Here is a 17,229-nt window from a genome sequence, read left to right on the forward strand (position 1 = left end):
CAACACCTGTGTGAGCAGGTCTAACACCAATTACTGGAAAAGAAGCAGCAGGCGCCTGTCAAATCAAAAGTCCCATCTGGCTTCCTACTTTGAATAAATAATGTATTTCCTGCTCCCCCTCAAGTCACTGGTAAAAATACCAAGCAGCATCAAGCCAAGAAGTGATCTTTGCAGTACCCCAAGTGAAAAAAAACAACAGCGAAACAAGCAAATCACACTTGTCTCCTTGATATACACGCCCTAGTTCTAATTTTTTTTTTTAGACATGTGATTTAACAAGTTTTTAAACTATTTGTTGTACATCATCTATATTTCATAGCTCCTACGTTGATCAATTAAGACATTATTTAGTAGCCCATTGCACTATTCACACACAGCTACTGCAGCACTATCCTCTCTAGAAAACAACCCTGTATACTCTAAAAGATGCTAGCTTGCTGATTCTCCCCCCGTAAGTCCATATCGGTTATACTAAGTATTATCCTGCTCTATGTCCTGATTAATCATGTCATATTACGTTGTCTAACCACTAGTTATACACATCATGTCACTTCTCCTAACTGGGTCAATATGTTATGCATATGTAAATACATTGCGGGTTCTAAAATATACTCAAATCAATACTAACTGTTCGGTTTTCACCTCTTTAAAAGCTGTTGCTGGCAAAGTCTCTGAGCTGATGCACCTGACTGGCCAATTTCAACAGATGTTGTTTAATATTCATGCGTTGATACGCAACTCATTTATATGTTCTTTTTACTATGTTGAGCTCCTATTTTTTCCCCTATGGTCACTAGTTAGAGTTTTTAATATAGATTCACCACAACACTCCAACTCTATATGGATACGCTGGTTTCACTTCCCCTCCACCATTTCGATGGCTGTTTTCATTTCTCCTGAGTGACTCAGACTACTTTGTTAATCTGCCTAATCAAAATCAAAGATAACTTTTATTTTTAAATACCAATCCAGCAATTGGCCCTTTTGATGCACCGAGTTTTCTGCTGAAGTTAAATATAATGAAAGTAATTTGTAATCAACGTATTTTTAGATTGTGACCAAACTGAAATATACTTTTTTCCTTCTCCTTTGCATACCTTTACACACTTTGAATGCTGAATTGAATAGTTACATAGCTAAAATGACAGCAATTTACCTTCATCATTGTAATAGCAATATATCGAGCTTCTTTTACTATCATTGGCTCATAGGAGGAGTCAAGCTTTGGTGAAGGAAGCCCTCCAAAGGTCATATCACTGATAGGGGAAGCAGCTGTTGCAGGACTCCCCGGTATCCGTTGTACCTTTTTAACCTGTTCTTGTTGCAAAGATGTTTTTTTCTGAGAAACAGGAATAGCTTTGACTTCTACCTGCAATAAGACATGGAATACAGAAGATGATTTAGGGAGAACACACACACATTCATTTAGATCTGAAAAATGTCAATGTACAGGAGGGAAGCACCCAATTGACTTTGCACACGATCGGCAAAGGTCAGTGTCAGTTCTGCCAGGCCCAGAGCACTCCCTGGGAAGCAGCACGCAGCCTGGTACACCTAGCTAGGTTTTCCCACAACAGAAAATGCTCGAAGTAGGGAATAGAGCCTTCCAAATGAGTGCACAGGTTTCAGAGTGAGTCATCAGAGACTGCTTGATCCGGATCAGCAGTGGCCGGGTTGGATCTTGGCTGGCTCTGTCACCTTAATACATCAGCACATTCAACACATATTTCACCTGACTTCCCGCCCCAGAGACCTGCCTTAGTGCAGGTAACAGAGTCAGTTGAATTTAAGTTTTCCAGATAGTCTGTTCTTCCTCAGAAAATAAGTTTACTCACTACTCATCCTAAATCTGCAATAAAATGCATTTAATTGCTGTTGATTTCATATGCTGTTTTAATTTACTAGAAGTCACATCAGCACATTGCACGCTGAATGAGTCCAACAGAATGAATAATTGAATTAAGATTTATTACTTTAATACATTCAGGAAGAAAAACAGTAATTAAACAAGAAATCCAGCAACAATTTTGATGTGTGTATTTTGACATAACCTTTTCCTCATAGAGTAAAATCACTACTTAAAAGTTTCCTACTTCCTTTGTCACACGTTCAAGTCAGTAACCACACATTTTAATTGCAATCAAGCTGTGTTTGTGACTGATTCTTGTGTTACTGTTGTAGACGCACAGTTCATCAATGCATTTATAGCTAAGGTAACTGTAAGATAACTCGCGATTATTACATCCTATACAAAGAACAGATTCACCTACTTCACCTACTTTTGGGCTTAAACAAAAGCAGGTCTTGAAAATATTTGTACTACTCCTGAGTAATAGTGAAAACACAGACGTAAACTGATTTATTAAATCCATTTTGTCTTCAATTTGTTTTGTTTGTGTGCTTTGCTACTTCAAATGAAGCAGCCAACTTTTATACACATCGGATTTACTCCAAAGCCTGCAAGGGTTTTCCAGTTCTAGCTGAGGCTATCATGAATACTCTCTTTCCAGTCCTTTAACAACAACAAAAAACCAACCAGCCAACCAATACTACAGGAACTTTCAAATATTAAAACCAGAAAAGGAGGAAGTGCTCTTCTAGTCTAAAATAAAGTGACTATGAAATGGTCCAATAGTGTGCTTCTGATTCTTTTTTCCATCACATTTATTCAGTTTAAAATTTATAATACTCTTTCCTGGCTTAAAAGTTAAAAAATAGATTCTTGTCACCTTACATATCATCTCCTTCAAACATCATCTACAACTGATTATTTCCACATGCTACACGTGTGTAGCTCATTACAGAAAAGCTATAAATTGCATGAAACGGTGTTGACATAATATAGAATTTGATAATTTTGTGGATTGAGAGGTCAGAAAGTCTGACCAAACTGAATTTACAAATGCCACTTTCTGCCCTATACAGGAGTATTCGGTGGAATATCTACAACAAATACTAAAAGAAGGCATGATGAAGTATAAGAACAGCCAAGATGACAACAATTACCTTCATATTAGGAACATGAACAACATCCCCATACTGGTCTTTTGTTTGTACTGTAATGACAGTTGGCCAACCACATCGAATGTCATCCTTATTCAAAATCAATGATGTTTTTTGAGGATCAGCATATGAATCTGGCTGAAGCCACCTGGAGCAAAGACAAAAACTTAATATTAAGATCTCTTACAGGCCCCCGAAAAATAAATTTGTACTCTGTACAAACATGACTTCCAGCTAAGAAAGGATGCAGAAGGTCTGAATGCTTAAATGCTTTTACCTAATATATTAATAGAAACAATACAGTCAAATAGTTTTACTTAAATAATATTTGATTCAACTATTAAAGTTCTATAGCTAGCTGTATAGACAAGTAGCAGTGCACAGGTTTTGAATAACTAAATATTTTCTATTTTGTTGCAAACCTTGAAACATTACAACTATGAAGTAATGGTTTTATTCATGCAGCACACTAATTTTTTACCTTGCAAGTCGTCCACCACTTGATCCTGGTACACAAGCAATGAAATCCTCCAGAAATGACTGCTCATTGCTTTGTACCTGCAGTGGAAGATTTCCTTCAAGAGCTTCCAAAATGGTTGGTGAGTGAGATAGTGCCAAGCCTTTCCCAAGAATGCCGGAGTGAGATTTGCACACCTTTTTTTTTGCAGGGGTTGGGGATGAAAGGACAGAGACAAAACAGTTTTTCAGTATCTTAGACACTTTCCCATAACGTGACACAACTGGCACAGATATTTTGGGCACTGAAAACCGTTCAAGTAGGAGGCAAGTGGATAAACTTCAGTCTGATGAAAGTTTTAAAAAAAAGTCAGTTCAGTCTATAAAACAATAATTTATGTCATACGAGATTAAAAGAGCTCGAGTTGAGAGAGAATTTCTGGAAGAAAGAATAAGGTAACATGAACTTCCATGTTAACAGTATCCTAAACTGCTGAATTGTGATCAGGAGAAGAATGAAGAAAGCCATTCTGAAAGTGTGACCAATGAGCATGTTCCAAAAGAAAATAAAAGGCTAAAGATATAATTTATGGAAAGGAAGATCTGTTAAACAAGATATTTTAGGTGAGACAAAGTAAAAGACATCCTTTCTTTGCAAGAAAGGAAGGAAGGTAGAAAGATGCAAAAAATATTTAACAGGACTAAAAGCAAAACTGAATCTACTACTCGCATGCACACGCCTAGCTCACGTTTTGAATTAGAATGGAGTGGGTCCAAGAAAAGATTGCTGAAAAAATATAAATATGTATTTCTTCCAAGGAACATCTGATTCCTCCTAGACAGTTTCTGTTTACTGTTCTGTCAGCTGAGGCCTATGCAATGGTGTCATACTGTAGCACTGATACATTTTTCCAGCAAGTACTGTGACAACTAAATTTCGAAACAGTTGCCCTAAAGATAATTAGGAGAGAGACACAGAATGTGAGAACTCCTTTTTCACTGTGCATCATCAGCTAGGGGATATAACTAGGGAGCTACTCACCAGCATTAGCACCCATCACAAGAACCAACGATCAATCCAGAACCAACTACAATCATATTATTTGGGATTTGATAAGTGTTACCGTTCAACTGAAAAAGTGATTTTATTTCTGCAACTACAAAGACGTGCAGGATTAATTTTGGTAACATCTCAAATTTGTTAAATTACGCAACCTGAGCCAGACATATATTTTGAAGTATATTTGGTCATCTAACTGCGATATTTTACGCATTTTTTTCTAAGCAGACTTATTTTAAAAGAAGATTTAATGTAAACCCTAAACTTGCATAAGACTCTCTTAAACTATTTTATAAAAAGCCAGATTCCCTTCTACTATAAAAACCTTACAAATTATTTTCTTCCATAGCAGTCAAAAAGTTTCATTGCAATTATGTGCTGAAGCATGTTGCAATGGAAAAAAAAAGCAGCGGTGTACCTGTAAAGCAGCCTCTTCGAGAATCTCAAGATCTTCTTCAAATTCATTACCTGCTGTAAAAATAGAACTTATTTTCACAACAACAAATGAACTTATTTTTCGTAACAATAATATTGAAATTTAGCTACACATGATGGAATGCAAAATTCAATTCCGTTTGGTGAAGCCTTTTATATTAAAAAAAAATAATGTAAGTTTGCAAGATGATGTGTAACATTTTTTAACCAGCAGTTGAAAGATTAATATTTTCAAGTAACACAGTAAACATGCAGTACTGTGTAGCTCAGTGCACAGGCAAATAAACAATGTACATTACACAAAAGAAAAAATTTGGTACTTGTCTTCTTGTCTCCAAGACAGTATGTATGGCAAATCTTTGGATGTGACTAGATACTTCCAGAAAAAGATTTTGGGAGGTCAAGATGGTTTCTGGGAAGCAGGACGTACAAGTATGCACCAGCTGCTCCCTTTTAAGAACTTACCATAGTAACAGTATTTGAAAACCTGATAAACACTGCATACTTTTGTAAATTACGATTCCTCCTAAAACATAAAACTCAAATACATTCTATTATACAATATTTCTTTCTCACAAATGCAACTCAGAAGTCTGATTCCAGGGTGACCAGAATTGCCAAACACAGTCTTTTAACAGAAAAGAAAAGTAAAACAGATAAGGTTACCATATTTCTACTCTCTCTCAAAAACATGTCAGGCAATTCTACTAGTAAGAAGAGAGAAAGAGAAATGACAAGAATCAAGTCCTAAGGTATTTTTAAAATTCAAAGAAATTAAGATATATAAAAGCTCTGCTCTCAGAAATAACTTCTATCAAATTTGAAACAATTAGTAAGTAATAATGTTAAATACACAAATCAATTCCACATTGCTGTTTAAGTTAGATCTTGGTCAGAGACAAGACCTCTCTCTTGGGAAGAAGTACGTTATATTTGAATCTTGGAAAGACGGCAAGGAGGAAGTGTGACCTTTTGAACGTGACAACTCAAATAGTATTTGGGTGTACTTTCAAAGATAAAGTTTTCCTAATGCATGAAGGAATCACCGTCTGGCTCATCTTCCTTTGGAGTAAAAAAGGCAAAAAGCCTTTTTGATGTCCTTTCAAAACACTTTTTTTCCTAATGGTTCTAGAGAAATACTTATATGAGTATTTGGCCACTTGTATACAGAATATACGCACTATAACAGTTATTAAAAAGCAAGGTCTTTGTGAAGGACAACCTAAAGTCAATAGACCAAGATAAATCATGCAAATAAAGTTGAAGACGGAAGGGTCGTGCAAGGATGCCAGTAACAACTCTTAACTCTGATCTGAAGTCAGTTGAATCATTCTATTTTCCTTGACAGAAAGTTTCCAGACAAATCTTTTTTTTTTTTTTTATTCCTATGATGCCCTTTGCATAACCTTCCACGAAAGTATGTGCTAAGAATTTTCAACCATGTGTTTCTAATTTCCTTTTCTTAAAATTCTGCCACATTCATGAAGTTTCTTATCTTCATTGAAATTGCCAGGTTTTAAGAGCATATAGTTGGATCCAGAGCTCTAAAAAGTATCTGGAGCAGGATTTACTTCCCCTACTTTGGGGCAGTGAAGCATGAGATAATGAGCTCAGGACTTAGATATTACAAGATAGCTTTACAGCAAATGGAGGAGAAACAGGCTCACCCTTTGGGTGATTAATTTCATTTTTCTCACAACTTCATCTTTGGATGACACGAACTATCCTCCCAAGATGTCTACATTAACTCTAAAAGAAGGTTAGAGCTACTAGCTTAGATGTAGATGCCTAACTTCTAAATGCCAGAGTTTGGGCATTGTAAGTTAAGTTGCTAAATCTTTTCTGGAGTGAGCTTTTTTCTTAGATTACTTTCTTTAGCCTGTATATATCCACACGCGGAACAAAGTTAAAATTGTAGAAATTATAAAATAAAGTATGAAAAGTCTAACACAAAGGGCCGCCTTGTGTTTATGCATTACAAGACAGTCTTTTATAAGATTATAGAGGTTCTTCTTAAAGGAAACTCCATTCCACAAATAAGATACTGCTTTGCAGATGAGCGATGGCAATAATAGGGTATTTTTAAGACACCATTTCACTTGCAGCAAAAGGTAGAAAATACATCATCTAGAACACAGAAAAAGGACAAGTAGTCTGATACTAAGTCATTTAAACGTTGGTCTAGAAAACCACATTTTGCCTCTTTTCCTACCACAGTGTTTTTATGAAACACCAAGCAAAACACTTAAGCAAAGCAAAATTACAATTGAAATCCATCTTTCAAAGCCTGCACGGTGGTTTACATCCGCAAACACTACCACTGCTACCTATAATTCATCAGTTTTGTTTATTCAGAGGGTCCAGAGGTCTTATAGAGAAACAATACACATTCACGGTGCCTGTTTGACATTAGCTTTCTAATATTATCAGTAATACTGCCTGACTTGGCTGAAGTCCTTGAGTTGGTGTTAAGTAAACGAGCAGATGAATCAACTGTAATTATGTCAGTAATCAGGAAACTCTTTACAGTCAATGCACCTATCCCTCCCCTCTTGCAGATTATACACAACCACTTTTATAGGTGGCTGAGAGCGCATAGGTAACTTAACTGCATGTTTTATTTCAAATTCCTTCTATCTGAAAGCATATACTTTCCCTTCTTTTAGATATTCAGAATTAGAACAAAACGAAAAACCTCCTTAGAGAGAAGTATAAAGTATTAGAAAACATAGGAAATTAAATTAGAAGCATTTCAATTTTAGCTTCTTTTATTTTTTTACATAGGAGAACAGCAGGATAAATAGATGCTAGGGAAGTCGACAAAACTAAGGAGTTAACGAAGCTGTTTGGAGGATAACAGAAGGCGGCACCATTTAAACTACAGAATTGCCTGTACTTTTGAGAGAGAAATACAGATCTACCAGTGCAAATGAGGTGACCGTTTACAACGTAAAGAAATCTGCACATTCAAATACACAAGCAAAATACCGGGTTAAAAAATACACATCAGGTTTTGTGGTTATAACTACACACTGATCAATGCCCTTCTGCTCAGTAATACACACTTTCAGTCTCATTTACAATATTTGAGCTCTTATTTGTGCTCCTAAATTAAAAGGATCAAAAAGATATCCTATTATAGATTATGAGCCTATTTTTTCCTATTTGCAAACGTTAATTAGGAGAAATGCTGTTAGAATACGGCTGCATCATTAGGAAGTTCTAATTCAATCTCTGTATCCATTAATTTTCATAAACTCTTATTTTTCCTTAAGTTTTAAATTGCATTTGGGTTACTGTAAACCTTTATTTGCTGCATCTGCTGTAAAAGTATGTAAGGGTTTTTTTTGTAATGGTAAGAAAAAAAAACTACAGCAGAAATATTTTAGGCTATAAGGTCTACAGATGCAATGGTTACTTTCAATTTTAAACAAGTAACTTTAAATTTTACAATCCAATGCTGCAGGTATTTTTCATTCAGAAAGGTGTGGAGTGCAGGGAGAAAAAACAGTGAAAGAGAAATACAAACAAGATACCTGCACATTTGTGAAGTACCACGAGGAAACTGTAGGACATAGCTCGTAAACTGATACACTACCTGTGAATGGGGTGAGTTGGGTCAGATTTAAATGACCAGGTTTCCCTCCTCCCCATACACACATGAAGGGAACAGTGTAAGCAGAAAACACCACCACTTTATTATCTTGCTTGATTAATCCAGTTTTAAGAATTGATTTTTTATGATTATCTCTAACTGAAAGCAACATTAAGACTTAGAGGTAGTATTCATTCAGAAAACCCAAAGCAATGATGAAATAACAAAGGATGTTCTTTGAATAGGACTTACCAATAGGAAGCGCTAGATCTTTCTTCATCAAAGCTGCTGCACATGATCCTCCTAAATTGGCCAGTTCTTTCTCCAGCTGAATAATACCCTTCAAATTGAAACACATTTTAAAACAAAAATAAGTGTCTCAGAAAAGAGGACAACGAATGTGTTTCCCTGACACTAATTTATCCTAATTGTGTGTTCCAGTTTGATGTTTCTCAGTGATATTGATCCTGTCAAACAGCCACTGTCATGTTTTGCTCTGACACGGGCCAGAGTACCAAATTTTTAGAAAAACTTCAAGTAGGTAAGAGTATTAATAAATGGGTTACCATGCTTCTGGTAGCCTAGTAAGAATATCTGAAGATGATAATTGTCTTTTGTCTGTAATGTTAAAGAAAAAGTGAACTTCCTAATACAAAAAAACCCTACCAATACATACTTGGATTGCAAAGCAATGCCTCTTCTAAGTTGTACATTCCACATAAACTCACACTCCCATCTTGTTTAAAGGTAGTACTGTTCATAAATATTTTTTTTTCCCCTCTTCCCTTTCTCTAGTTGGAGAGGCAAGGATGGGAAAACGATTCCATAATTTCCCTTTCTCCATTATAAATCTTGGGAGAAGCCCTTGACAGTCTCTCCCTTCTATTTACACTGGAAAGCTCTTTATTCCCATTGACGGTGTTGTTCAAGGGAATGAGAAGACTCCTCCTCCCTCCTACCAGACTTGTCACTGAAAACATGAGAGCTTCTCCATCAGTATTCTTTCAACCTTGTCCACAAGAGAAAAAAAAAAAAACAAACAAAAAACAGATCACACATACAGTTTTCCAATACACGTCAGGAAGGAGGCTGAGGGCAAGGAATGGGGGGAGAGCAGTATGGCTAGGGAGGCTGTAACTAATTTTTAAACTTTTTATTTTCCCTTCAACTTGTCCCAGATACATGCAGGCACAACCTCTTTAACTTTGCTCTCAAAGTCATGTTGACACTAAAACCAACTTTAAAAGAAATCTGTGGGTGGTTCAGCACACCTCTGACAGTTGCTTCTCACGGACCAAAAAAACCACCAAACAAACCACCAGCAAAAAACAGTGGGGGAGATGGAAAACCTCTATCTGATGGATTTTCTATGCGGATTTACAGAAACCGTCAATATATAAAGTAGGTAAAAAAAAAATAAAATCCTTTTGGGAAGAGCCTTTGAAAGCAGTAACCCTAGACTTGCCTTGTATTCTCTGAGGCTCCCAAGCAGACCCAAAATCTCCAAAACGCATTTTAAACTAAACCCTTCGTGAACTGCATGTTTAGGACTCAAAACAGCAGGTTCAGAAATAGCAAGCAAGATGTGAAATGTGGATCAACTCACTGGATAGTTCTCTATTGTGTGAACATCCTTTATGAAGAAGGCAGGTTTTGCATATATTCTGTACATTTAATAATGACCGGCAAAGTGGCTTTCTTTTCATTCAAAGCATAAATGTACAATTTTTTAAAAAATCCTAGGTTTAAACAAATTTTAATAGTTCAACTACGCCTGATTCCTTGATGCACTTGCTCACACTTAATGTCATCTTTCAGTTATTGCAGAGACTTTCCTAACAATGAATGTCATTCTATATACTATAGTTAGGTGAATGTAACAGAAGCTTGTCCTTTGGAAGGAGAGAGAATCGGATGTGCAAAAATTAATCCTACTGACTTGGATTAGGTCTTACTGATATTTTGGCTTTTTTAAGCTAGAGAAAACACAGTGGACACTAGAACACACGCTTTTTTTTCCTACCAGCGGTAACACTTCAGAAAATTGTCAAAGTTCCCAAAAGAACGAGAAACTTGCATTGTGTGTCCAATTTAATTAAGTTAACGACTTCAATTAAGTTACTTACAGAGGCTTTAGTCCTGAGATGCAAGGTAGCTTAAACACTGTAAAACTTGTTTTTCTATTAATAGAATTTTAAATTAGAGTGTTTAGGCTACAAAAAGGTATGTTTGAAAACAATTACTTGCAATTTTTCTTTAGATGATATAGTTAGCATATTGGCTAGCATGTTTTAGCACTGAGTGTTAAAAACATGCCAGTAGCTTTTTTTGTAAATGCTTTAAAAAAATTAACGACATATACGAATCTGCATCTTTTTTCCTACTTAAGCAAAAATTATTATTATTACTCCTCAAACACAGACTAGTTAGATTATCTCTAGGATTTATAAATCTGATTTGCTGCAAGCCAATGAGACCATCATAGCTGATGATCTCATGGTATGTTTTTTTATCTGATATGTTACGAAATTCTAAAGAATCTCACGTTTTGAAAACCCGAAGACATGATTTAGCCTGAAAAGAATCCAGGAATAAGATGAGGTAAATCTTCTGTGAGGGTTGTAGTCTAAGTAAGATGCAGACCTTGTGAAGTTCATGTGAAGCTATAGGCCCCAAAGACTCCCAAGATAAAGGAAGGGCTATTTTTCTGGAATTATTATACAGTATATTAAGTATTTTCAGCAACCTCTTGAAATAAGCCAAAATAAAGCACTGGTCCAAAGACACAAAGAAATTTTATCTTCCCTGTGCAACAAAGAAACAGTGGTGGAAATGACTCATGTCCTTAAGGTCAAGATGAGGTGACCACTGCACAAAATCTCAGGTAGCCTAAATGAGCACAGCACTTCCAGGGAGCCTGAGCATTCTGGTATGAGCGAATATGGGAAAAATAACGCAAGTCCGTCATCCCATAATTGGTAGTGACAATAAAACACAAATCACTGTGTATCTGAAAGACCCAATCCTTTGGATATCTGATGGAATACTAGGTCAGAATTTTAGGAAATTTCATATCCCCTTAACATACTAGATAAAGTCATGCTATGTATTTGCAGACTGTCATAGTTATTAAAAAAACCAACCAAACAAAAGCCATTCCAATAACATTTAGATTAAAGAATTCCAAACAAATAACGTCTGTAACAAAAAAATGTTGAAAACTTACAAGAAATTAATTTAAAAATATTCTGCTCATTTAGTCAGAAGTGGAAATACAAATATTTTTACCAAAAAAGCTGGCCTTATAGGAGAGAATAAATAGGTGCAGCAATTGTAGCCATTTCACTTTTTCCTTACCTCATCAGATCCTGGGCTAAATTCATATCCAATTGCATAACATTTGAAACCATAAAAACAAGCCTTTTCATCTTTCACATAGTCTGAGGCAGTCTCCAGAGAAAAAAGAGCTTCATTTCCTTTTAGAAAGTAAAAGGTTACATACATAAATAAAAGTTAGTATTTCTCCACTTTTTGTATGTTTTTTCTACATACAGCGCATATATGAAACCCCGGCCTTAGATGTAACATGTAAGGTAAAACCATGAGTAACACGCAGATCAATACCTCAAGCAAGAAACGTAATATAAACATAATCAACTGATGTACAACCAATGGCTCACAATGAACTCTTACCAGCTTGGATGAAGATACTATTTCAACTTGATTTTCTAAGATAATTTTGCAGAAAAATCAAACTTTCTTTCCTTACTTTAATAATTCACATTACTAGAAATTATTGCAGTATCTATTCATTACCTGGCAATACTAATACCATGGTAGGCCACCCTGAAGATCCAGAGAATTTTTTCAGTTCTATCCATGAATTAAGGTTTTCATGAACAGAAGCATGCTTTGGTCCAAATCCCAGACTCTGTGCAATCCTGACAGGAATTAGTAAACGAAGAACATCCTCTGATTGAGCAGTGCCACACTGAGTGTCAAACTCTATTGTTATCCACCTGACACATTCAGGAAAAGTCACCTAAAACAAAACAATAGTCTAATTATGTGCAAGTTTTGGGGGTTGATGGTTTTTTACATTTATTTCTACATTTCCATTTGGTTTTAACTCTTTAGGCTATGAAAGCGATTCAATTATGTAATTCTGCACAGTTGTTTCAATATGCTTTAGAGTAACATTAACCTAATTTATTCTTTGAAATTCAGATATACACAAAATGCTTTACATCTTAGTGAATTATAATATGTATTATAACTTATAGTCAGATTAAGTACTTGCGTTTATGATACCATCTGTGGTTATTTTTAAGAACTCTGCACAGGATCATTAAATAAAACAACCACGGACTGCTACAAGCATTTAACTCTCAAATACCTTTTTAAACACAAACTTCAACAAATACGTTCAATATCTGTTTTGTGCAATCTTAGAAAAGTACAAAGCAGCCGAATCAGGCTTGTGAACATGGCCTGCAGCACGATAGCATGTAACTACAGAAATTCAAAAGCAGAAACAACTAAGCCTAAGGCTTCAGAAGAGCTCCGTAAACTTTTAGAACAATAATAAGCATCATTGCATCAGGAAGATCATATGATAACTACATTTTTTGCAGTGGATGTCTTGCTGTCTCACAGGACAAGCAAGTGGAATCGTGGGACAGTAATTAATGACCTCCTCCAGCTCTTAGTTGATTCCAGGTTTGCTACCTCTGGATTTACAGCCGTGGAATCAATGCAACCACAGAACTTGCTATTTCAAGAACTGAAACACAAGATTTCTCACGGGCATGCATTTTATGCTTCAGTCCCGTACTCAACTACAAAAAACACCCTTTCTCTACTGATGTTGGGGAAAATCTCGTTATATTGCAATAGTCGCTCATGTACGGCGGCATGAATCCTCCTCAGAGTGACATAACACAGTTAAGAGGACTTCAGAGACTTCTACAATGACAAATCATGGTCCAAGTGAAACTAATTAATGACACATTTAAACTGGCAGCCCAGCAATAACCAGAATAGGCATAGGGATCCCTATACTATAATGCATATTAATTTGTCTAGAATTGACATTAGGTATTTTTACAAAGCATTGTTTTAGCAGCTGGTAAGAAAGTCTGAGATATGATTAGATCATGTATACATAAAGCCTTCCAACTTCTACAGTCTGTACAGTTAGAGCAAAGAAACCGTGCATGACAGCAGGAAAATCTAAGACTGAGCAAATTTAGGGACTAACAGTAGATACCTGCATTAGGGGATTAAAACCACACTAGTTTCCACTATACTTATTGGACAGACAGAGGTTTCTCCAGAAAGCAGTAGAGTAATAATATAGGAAATTGTCTCCTATATTAGACAATATTAATTATCATCCACGGCAACAACTTCGCAGATAGTAAATGTTGAGAAAACAGAATTCACATGTCAAAAGCTTTTCAGAAACGGCATGCACACTTTGAAATGGTGCTTACCTTATAGTGCGTAACACAGGCGGGTTTATAGGGATGCTCACTTTCTACAACAGCGTAGTGATTGGAGGTAGTACAAGCTGAAAGCCCTTGCTCTGGTTGGTTTCCGGTGGTGCTGTCTGTAGACTGATTTGGATTAAAAGCTGGAGGGGCATATTTCTGATTCAGAACTGCCACAGAAGGAAGTAACTGCTGTACCAGGCCAAAGACCTCAACAGCAACCTGTAGCATAACACCACACGCAATTAAGTATTACTTAGGACTGGGTGAAAACAATACTCACAAATCTACAATTCTTTACAACGGTTGTTTTGTGTCTTCTCAGAATATCACTACCACAATTCATTCAGTCATTTTGCAGTTCTGCTTGTACAGAATCCTTGTACAGAAAAAGCATCACTACATTAATCTCAAATACTCATCTTGGAGACTTGCCAAAGCTGAAACAAAAATCTGTACACAACTGTGAGATACCTTCACTAAAACACCTTCTCTAACACTAAAAGAGAAGGGCAACAAAACTGTGAGGGGTCTGGAGAACAAGTTTTATGAGGAGTGGCTCAGGGAGCTGGGATTGTTTAGTCTGGAGAAAAGAAGGCTGAGGGGAGACATTATCTCTCTCTACAACTACCTGAAAGGAGGCTGCAAAGAGATGGGGATCGGTCCCCTCTCCCAGGTTACAAGCAATGGGACAAGAGGAAATGGGCTCAAGTTATGCCAGGGGAAGTTTAGATTGGATCTTAGGAAAAATTGCTTCGCCAAAAGGGTTATCACGCATTGGAACAGACTGCCTAGGGAAGTGGTGGAATCATCATCCCTGGAGGTATTTAAAAGATGGGTAGACATGGTGCTAGTGACATGGTTTAGTGATGGTTTTTGTCAGTGTTAGGTTGGTAGTTGGATTCGATCTTAAAAGTCCCATCCAACCTAGACAATTCTATGATTCTAAAAAGCCATAACATTAACAAACAATAAGCATGAGTTGAGATAAAGCAAATACTGCACTGAAGTTAAGAATATATATATAGAATATATATATATTTTGTTTTATAACATTATTATTTTTTTTTCAAATATTCAACATATTTTAATGCGTGTAATGTTAAGGACCACAGTGTTTTCTGTAATCTTTATGACATTTTCAAAGGAGAGCAACGCATCTAAAGCAAAACACTTGGTTCTAAATTCAAGTTCATCACAGTAACAAGATAACTAAAGTCTGAAACTCTTTTAATGAAATGAATCTGTTCGATTTTAAGTGGCCGGTCCTCTTTCCTTCCCCTTTAAAAAGCAATTAGAAGAGAGCTTACAGTTCATGAAAAAACAATAAAAGGCAATAGTGTCTACTAGCTAAGGATTAAGGACATTTATAAATCTAATAATACATTTCAAGAGTGTCCTAGACAAGGCAGATGGAAAATGGTCTGCCACTGAAAAGTAATGATATTTTTATTTATAGCTGACATCTTCCCATCTCTAAAATTGACAGAAATAATCTTAATGAGAAGCTATCACTGCTTTGGATATTTATTATAAAAACAGGACTTAGAGAATATAAAAAAAACATCCCACCAATATTCATCAATAAATGAGTCACACATCCAGATCTTTCTAACTTTAGTAATTTCTATTGAGGAGCATACCTTGGGAATAGCTGCCGCTACTGGTCCTATGTAGGCTATTATGAGGGGAAGCAGCATCGAAAACAGACTGGAAGAGCTGAGTAGTTCTGGAATGTCCTCAGCTAAACAAAGATAATTACAACACAGGTATTATTAATAAATGTACCATGGTTCAAAACACATCCTATTTTTCTGGTTTGCTTCTTATGAGTTAAACTTCTGGTTTCTACAGTAGTTTTTACTTCAAATTACTTTTCATTATCTAGGCGTTGGCAAACCTGTGAAGTTCACTTGAGAAACATGCCATTATATCCGGTTCTCTATTAAAAAATTTCCTCCTCTTACGAGCATAATTTTATTGCATTCTTTGCCATTTTGTGAAACTGTGTTCATACTTTCTATGGTAAAAAGCTAGTAAAAAAGCTCCTCCCAGCCCTCCAAATCAGTTTCTATAGCACTATGCAATATTCCGGACATTTTTGACTAGAATGGCTGAAGACGGTAGCTTAAAACCATTCAGTTTTAGGGCCAATGTCTACATTTTAAGTGCTTATAAATGCATTACATCCACCAGTCTTCCTGATTACCACCACCGTGCAAAACATGCAATAAAACTTGGAACTGACCCATCATAGCATTTTTGGAAATAAAGAATCTTACCAGCTTTAATATGATACTTGCTAAGTTACTGAGCAAATTTATATGAGGTATCTGTCTATGATATCTCAAGTACAACTCAATGACTTAAAGTTACTCGCTGTTTGATCCCTACAATAATGACAGGTTAGCAAAATATTCTTTGGAAAGCAAAAGAGAAATATCACAAATTTTGTATCACTGATATTCTACTATTATCTCTTGCTATCAAAGAAGTTTGGAAAATTAAATTTTGAAAGTCAATTTTCAAAAGCCTTACCATCTACAGCAAGAGCCCTGTGCAACAGGTCTTTAGCTGCTCGTACAACAGCACTCACGACAGAAAGAGCCCTGCTACAATTTTTATCTTCTTCGTTAGCTTTGTTCAAAAGCTGTGATTGCAGATCTCCATCATACTCACTCCTGGATGGTGGATTAAGTTAAAGTAAGTTCACAAAATACAAAATTACGTTAAAATAACACGACTGACTGAATTTTGGCACAGAATAAGTAAAACAATTAATTTATGATAAAATAATAAAGGAAACAATCAAAGAAAACACAGAGGATATTTTGGAGGCAATGTCTCAGTGATAGCCCTTTGCAATCATTTTACTTTTATTTTGCAGAAAATATGAAAAGCATGTTTTGAAATGTTTCTTATGACTAGATGCCTTTCCAACCACAGAAACGTATTAATTGCTATGCTCTTCCAAGCCCAACCACATATCTTTATAAAAACACAATACGACTAAATGCATCAACAGAAACAAGTAAAATTCTTTCAATGGATATTTCTGCAGTATCGTAACAGGGAAGAAGATTCTCCCTCCCTATTCTAAAGATTAATTTTGGCCTTGAAACACAATCTTAGGCTTATCCTTAAAAAATAGCTTTTTCTTTGAAATCCACTCTGTATGTCAAATTAGG

General features: G+C 35.9%; 1 protein-coding gene across 14 annotated transcripts in view; it reads right to left on the reverse strand.

The window, feature by feature from the left end:
* Positions 1 to 17,229, reverse strand: part of MYCBP2 (MYC binding protein 2) — a 200,425-nt gene that overhangs the window by 75,265 nt on the left and 107,931 nt on the right. For 10 of the 14 annotated variants that reach the window (XM_063335960.1, XM_063335991.1, XM_063335984.1 and 7 more), the window contains 10 exons: positions 16,580 to 16,722; positions 15,685 to 15,785; positions 14,045 to 14,263; positions 12,366 to 12,591; positions 11,907 to 12,025; positions 8,802 to 8,889; positions 4,938 to 4,990; positions 3,485 to 3,657; positions 3,007 to 3,151; positions 1,157 to 1,369 (listed from right to left, as the gene is read on the reverse strand). In XM_063335960.1, the coding sequence (XP_063192030.1) occupies positions 1,157 to 1,369; positions 3,007 to 3,151; positions 3,485 to 3,657; positions 4,938 to 4,990; positions 8,802 to 8,889; positions 11,907 to 12,025; positions 12,366 to 12,591; positions 14,045 to 14,263; positions 15,685 to 15,785; positions 16,580 to 16,722 (1,480 nt within the window). The remainder of the gene's footprint in view (positions 1 to 1,156; positions 1,370 to 3,006; positions 3,152 to 3,484; positions 3,658 to 4,937; positions 4,991 to 8,801; positions 8,890 to 11,906; positions 12,026 to 12,365; positions 12,592 to 14,044; positions 14,264 to 15,684; positions 15,786 to 16,579; positions 16,723 to 17,229) is intronic. The other 4 variants (XM_063335975.1, XM_063336007.1, XM_063335930.1 and 1 more) reach the window with 1 other exon arrangement.

The sequence above is a fragment of the Chroicocephalus ridibundus genome, chromosome 1 (assembly GCF_963924245.1).
Source record: "Chroicocephalus ridibundus chromosome 1, bChrRid1.1, whole genome shotgun sequence".
Classification (NCBI taxonomy): domain Eukaryota; kingdom Metazoa; phylum Chordata; class Aves; order Charadriiformes; family Laridae; genus Chroicocephalus; species Chroicocephalus ridibundus.